The 5,789-nt window shown below is 40.2% G+C and overlaps 1 protein-coding gene across 2 annotated transcripts; it reads left to right on the top strand.

The window, feature by feature from the left end:
* Window positions 1-4: 4 nt before the first annotated feature.
* TPRKB (TP53RK binding protein) lies at window positions 5-5,011 on the top strand. 2 transcript variants are annotated; one of them, XR_004841632.1, is made up of 5 exons: window positions 5-145; window positions 945-1,067; window positions 1,358-1,534; window positions 2,370-3,076; window positions 4,874-5,011. XR_004841632.1 is itself a non-coding variant. In XM_009636068.2 (4 exons), the coding sequence occupies exons 1-4, from the start codon at window positions 5-7 to the stop codon at window positions 2,454-2,456; spliced, it is 528 nt and encodes a 175-aa protein (XP_009634363.1). In that variant the 3' UTR covers window positions 2,457-4,845. The 2 variants fall into 2 exon arrangements, 1 of the variants encoding a protein (XP_009634363.1); XM_009636068.2 differs by lacking the exon at window positions 4,874-5,011 and having other exon boundaries at window positions 2,370-4,845.
* The last annotated feature ends 778 nt before the right edge of the window (window positions 5,012-5,789 follow it).

Genomic DNA, 5,789 nt, shown 5'->3' on the forward strand with positions numbered 1-5,789 from the left:
GGGGATGGCGCTCACCCACCCGCTGGAGCTGTTCCCCGGGCGCAGCGTCACCCTCCTCCTCTTCAACCACGTGAAAAACGCCGCCGCCCTGAGGAAAAAAGCCATGGAAGGATCCATGGAAGGAGCATTAATAAACCCTGCGATGGTGAGTGAACGCCGGCGTTGTCCGGAGAGCCTCCCCTGCAGGACCCGCGGGAGAAACGAGGGGCGGTGGCAATCCCTGCCACGCGAGTGGGTTTCGTGAGTGTGGTGCAGGCGTGAGGGTTCCTCTGTGCAAGCGAGCGAGCCTTGGCAGGACTGGCCAAAACAGTTGCCTTGATTCGCTTCGCAACCTATTCGGTGGAGCCATTGAAACCTACCTCCATCTGTAAAATGTACTCATGGTTTAATCATAGAATCCTAGAACGTTTTGGGTTGGAAGGGACCCCTCGAGGTGATCTGGTCCAGCCCCCCTGCAGTGAGCAGGGACACCGCCAACTAGATCAAGTTGCTCAGAGCCCCATCCAACCTGGTCATCGCTTACATACTTACATAGTTACCACGGCCTGGAACCTCTTTTCTCATTTAAACCCATAGCTAGTTTCTGAATCTCATCTTTTTTTTGTTAAAATTAGCAAAGCAGTAGTTAGGGAAGGGGGAAAAAAAAAGAAATAATCTGGCAGTTTACTGACAGAAGATTTATTAACGTGGTTCTTTTGTCAACAGATTTTGGTAACCTGATTGAGAGAGTGTAATCTTTATTTTTATGTCAAGTATTACCCCACTCAGTAAATAACCACCTTAGCTTTGGAAGAGCAAGGATTGCTAAAATAACTTGCAGGATACTGTATTGCTGACATCTATGATTGCAGACTTAGGCCATCAAAATTAAGCGGTCAGGATTTTTTCAGCGTTCAAAATAGCATGTCCAATTTCTGTTTAACTTCTTCTGTTGTGTTTTACAGATTGTAGATCCTTTTCAAATTTTTGTGGCAGCCAACAAAGCACTTCATCTACACAAGATAGGTAAAATGAAGACCAGAACACTCTATGCAGAAATTATTTTCAGCCTCTCACCGAACAACAATGTAAGATTTACTAACAAATGTCTTTTTTTGCCAGAGAAACTTGTTAAGATCCATGCAGCCAAACTAAACATAGGTATTCACTTAACTGTTTACCTGGCTACTAATAGAAGTTACTGATATTTTTAATAACACTAATATGCTGTTATCTCTTGTAGCTCGTCAGAATTCCATTAAAGTGAAATGCGTGTCAGTTTATACTCTTGGTTTATTTGACCCATTAACTGCAAAGGTTACTTATATATAGTGAGAAAGTGACTCATAACATTTTGATATTTTTCATGTTTTCTTAGATTTCAGATGCATTTAAAAAGTTCGGCATTTCAGACAGTGACACAGCAGTGCTCATTGTTCTGGTTGTGGACAAAGAGAAAACGGTAAATCTGGAAGATATAGCATCTCAGGTAGAAGGCCAGCAGGTGTCTCTGGATGAACTCCCCCAACTAACAGACACCGCCAAAGTTAAAAAGGTATGCAACCAAAAGAGATGACTGGCATAAAGAAAAGGGATAATTTATTTAATTGTCTGATTAAATATCAATGGACATAATTAACTTAGGGTTTGTATTTCCTTAGCACAACTGGAAATTTGTTTTAAGTGAAGCTAGATTATTTCTAATAATTTTTTTTACTCAAAAGAAGTTCCTGTTGTCACACCCTGACATCACAAATTTTTAAGTCATCAAATTCTTAACATTGTCAGGAACTTGGAACATAAAAATAAATTCCAGATTGCTTCCTACCATTCAGGCACTTTTACTTCCTGTTTTCTCAGGCAAATAATTCCATTTAATTAAAAATAAATTTTCAGTCCTGAACAGTTTCATAATCTTAAGCACCTAAATGGTCCCAGCATGGGCGGCTAAACCAAAAATGTGTTGATTAGCTACCGGGAGCTGTGTTAGGGCATGTGTGCTCTTAACAGATCACTATATGCTAGGTAGGTATCCTGAAGCATATGTGTTCCATTTGATAAAATTCAGGCATCTTGATCATGTCCGTCAAAGTAACAGTGGGAGACATATGAATAAAATTGGGCAAATAGTGATACCATGTAGAGCTAAAAGTGCTGCTCTCATTCAGTTTCTTAGCTTTTGTTTGCTCTTGCAGTTTCAGAATTTGCTTAGTTCCTCAGTCCCAATTTTGTCTTACAGGCAAGACAAGAGAGGAATTTCTAAAGTAAAAAGTAGGGGAGACGGGGAAATCTTTTCATGTCATGTATATATTTTTAGCAGATGTGATCGATTTTTTTTTTTTTTCCCCTTATACAGCTTTTACGTTTTTCTTGTTCTTTTTTTTCTGCAGATGTACAAAGTTACTCCGCAGGAAGAAAAAATTGGCACCTTATTGGATAGTATTGTTTGCAGAATGTCAACAAAAGATGTTTTGTAAATATGTGGAAATAAATATTTTTTAAAGGAAAAAGAGGGCTTTTTAAGATGTAAAAACACTTCATTGCAATTTGTCCTGCATTTTAGAGGAAGTGTTGTAGTACCGAGTAGTTTGATGACATCTAGGCTTTAACCATAAATGAGCAAGCTTGGATATGGGGGTAATCTGAGCTGTATGCTAAGCACAGGCAGCAATCCTGCCATGCAAAGGAGAATTTGTCATTGGTATTTCTGTCCATTTTCTTAACGAGGAAAAAAAAATCACCAGTACTTTAAGTTGACCATAAACAGAAGGCTTGGAAATCTGTACTTAATTCTCTTTTTCACCTAGTGTTTTTGCTAATCCCAGATAGGATTCAAACATTGTAAATAATTTTTATTAACCCTACCCTGATTTGGGTTTTTTTGGCACCCCTGACATGATATCCTAATGATAGAACTGCCAGAAAAGGTGTCTCTGTGGCATGAAGTATTGCTCATGGACTAGGAAAAGGAAAGTTTCCGTAAATTATCGGCAGCACCTCCCTCTTCCTGCGAATGGGATCGAATCGCTGTCCCCCCTTTGGGAACAGGAGGGAGCAGGAGGTGCAGTGTGGAGCAGGGGCATCAGAAATTAATAAGGTCAGTATGGGTGATGCTGTGATGTTAGCAACTGGCAATCTGATGTCATCGGATGCAGTGACTGCTGAGGTGCTGGTGTGTTGCTGTGGTACTTCAGTGTTGGTGTTAAAGGATAATGAGAGGTGCTTTAGAATACATTAGGCTTGGTGATGCTGACTTCCTAGGGCCTTGTTCCAGGTGCAGAATTCACAGAGAAATTTGCACCATAGATTTATTCCCTTAAATTGTCAGTATAACTTGTGTAGCATTCTGAGGGGATCATTGAACTTGTTTTGTTGGACCAGTGTTGGGAAAGGCCATCAAAGGGAACTGAAAAGAATATTGATTTCCTGTAGTCACCAGGTCCATCAGCCCTGTGTAAGTATCATTTCATCACATGCAGGCATCCTGTTTAAGAAAAATTACTGTCCTAATTAGGTAGAAATCCGTACTGTTTGTTATTGTTGCGCTGTATTGTTTTTATAGGACATGTGTAAAACTGCATAGCTTTCTGCATTTTGGCGTTTTTTTCCTAATGTTCTCTGAGGCATTACAATTTGTGTACTTACCAGATATTTGGAAGAGTATGCCCCGGATTCTTACACATAGTGTTTGGGAAGACAAAATATATCTGGGGGGAGAGGCAAGTCTGAGTCAGACTTGAAATGTTATCCATTCCAGTAAACATACCAGCAAAATGACATATTACAGAGCTAGAATTGTCTGTGTTTCTGTATTTAGTATGGAAATCCCTAGCTTCTCTTTTGCATTTTGATTTTGGTTAATTCTTCCCTCAATTAAAACACAGTAATACAAATACCATCCTTTTCTTACCAACCAAATCAACGGCAAAATACTTACCAAGTACCAAGGGAATTACAAGGATTATCAAAAGGAATTATTCAGGAAAATGGCTGTGCTGATTTCTTGATTTAAAGATGATTTTACAGAACGTATCATCCTCTCTACAGGGAAATGTGAGGCAGTAGTAAAAAATGGGGCTTGGAAGGGCTCGAGTTTTTTGAAATAAAACGTGTGTAACGTCAGCATGTGAGAATGACCATAGAAAATAAAAAGACTTGTTTTGCTTTTCTGACAGTCCAATTGGTACGTGGAATATATAATCAGATTTGCTGGCTGAGCTGCTGACATTGGGTTTGGTAGCTTAAAATAACTGCAGACAGGCATGCTTGGACCACAGCCTTTTTCGAACTTGTGTAAAACATCAGTCCCATCTGTTTAATTTAAGATAAATATTAATAAAAAGATCGCTGCATAACAATTGACACACAAGTTCCAAACTTGGGTTCCCAGTTTCTAGTTCTCATCAGTGTATTTCACTGGTGTAGAAACAGTAAATAGTTTGTTACTGTTGACGTGAGTTAAATTACAAAATTGTGATTTACTGTGAGACCCGAATGATATATTTTCACATGTGGATTTACTGGAAATGGTTTTGGGAGCTGAAGCCTCCATAGTGTCACTGAGTCAGGCAGATGATTTGGGTCTGATGGCAGTGAAGACTGCCACTGCCCTGCAAGACCACAGTTTTCCCCTAGTCCTAGTTTTATTATCGAAGTTAAACAAATTATTTACAAAAACTGGTAATAAATGTAGACCGTTGACCCTGCAAAGTTACGCTTGTCTTTCTGAACACATTAAAAATTGGTAAATTTGGATCTACAATGTTACTGTTAAATCAACCACTGCTGTTTTCCAGCAAAGCAAAAGTTTAAGTTAAAAAAGACAGGTTTTTCAAAACATGTAATGTTCTGCTGTCTCCTCTGAACTTTCATATCTCATCTCCTCCATCACAAGCTGAAAGAGAGGAAGTGAAGCATTTTCAAAACATTATTTGGATCTTCAGTGCTTCAGAGGCAGGATTATACCTGCAAGATTTATAAATTTAAGAACTAAATTCAAAATCCAAAAGTATGATGTGTGGTCAGTTGTCCTAGCTTTTCTTTTTTTTTTTTAGGGTGGGGTGGGTTGTTTGTTTTTTTTTGCCTGCGCTGCCTTTTTAACATTGTGTATATGACAGAAATTGAGCAAAACCAGCAGCCCGTGCTTCTAAAAGGCGATGACTAAAACCTCATCCACCACAGAACTTGCTTTCCTGCTTGAATGCTTTGCAATAAGTGAGTTTCTTGGGAAGGGGGGTGGGGTGGGAAGAGAAGACAGGGCAAGCAAGGAATGGACTGTACAAAGCCGTCTTTGACAATGACTTTGTAACATGCAGTAAAGCCAGCAGGCTATTGCCATTTGAGTTAAAGACAGTTCCTGAGCTTTCAGCCTAGGTAGATCTGATCTATGTCCAAACTGCCAGCCTGTCCATTGCTAACAGCTTTACCTCTGGGTGTCCAGCAGGCAAGCGGACATGTACTCCGGGAAAACTTGCTAGCCCTGTCATGGCAGAGGTAGTTGTCCTCCCCTCGGGAAATGGCCTCAAGCTGTGCCAGGGGAGGTTTAGGTTGGAAAAATTTCTTCATGGAAAGGGTTGTCAAGCATTGGAAGGAGCTGCCCAGGGAAGAGGTCAAGTCCCCATCCCTAGAGGTATTTAAAAGGTGGGTAGACAAGGTGCTTAGGGCCATGATTTAGTGGTGGGATGGCAGGGTTAGGTTAACAGTTGGACTCAATGATCTTAAAGGTCTTTTCCAACCTAAATGATTCTATGATTCTGTGATGTCCGGTAGCACACCGGGACTTGCCAGCAGCCGTCACCTGCAGGCTCATG

The sequence above is a fragment of the Egretta garzetta genome, unplaced genomic scaffold, assembly GCF_000687185.1.
Source record: "Egretta garzetta isolate BGI_Z169 unplaced genomic scaffold, ASM68718v1 scaffold33, whole genome shotgun sequence".
Classification (NCBI taxonomy): domain Eukaryota; kingdom Metazoa; phylum Chordata; class Aves; order Pelecaniformes; family Ardeidae; genus Egretta; species Egretta garzetta.

Bases quoted from the DNA above. Each gene is read 5' to 3' on its own strand.
- TPRKB (XM_009636068.2), top strand. From the start codon at position 5: ATGGCGCTCACCCACCCGCTGGAGCTGTTCCCCGGGCGCAGCGTCACC. The intron at 146-944 runs GTGAGTGAACGC...TGTGTTTTACAG, and splicing joins CATTAATAAACCCTGCGATG to ATTGTAGATCCTTTTCAAAT. The intron at 1,068-1,357 runs GTAAGATTTACT...ATGTTTTCTTAG, and splicing joins GCCTCTCACCGAACAACAAT to ATTTCAGATGCATTTAAAAA.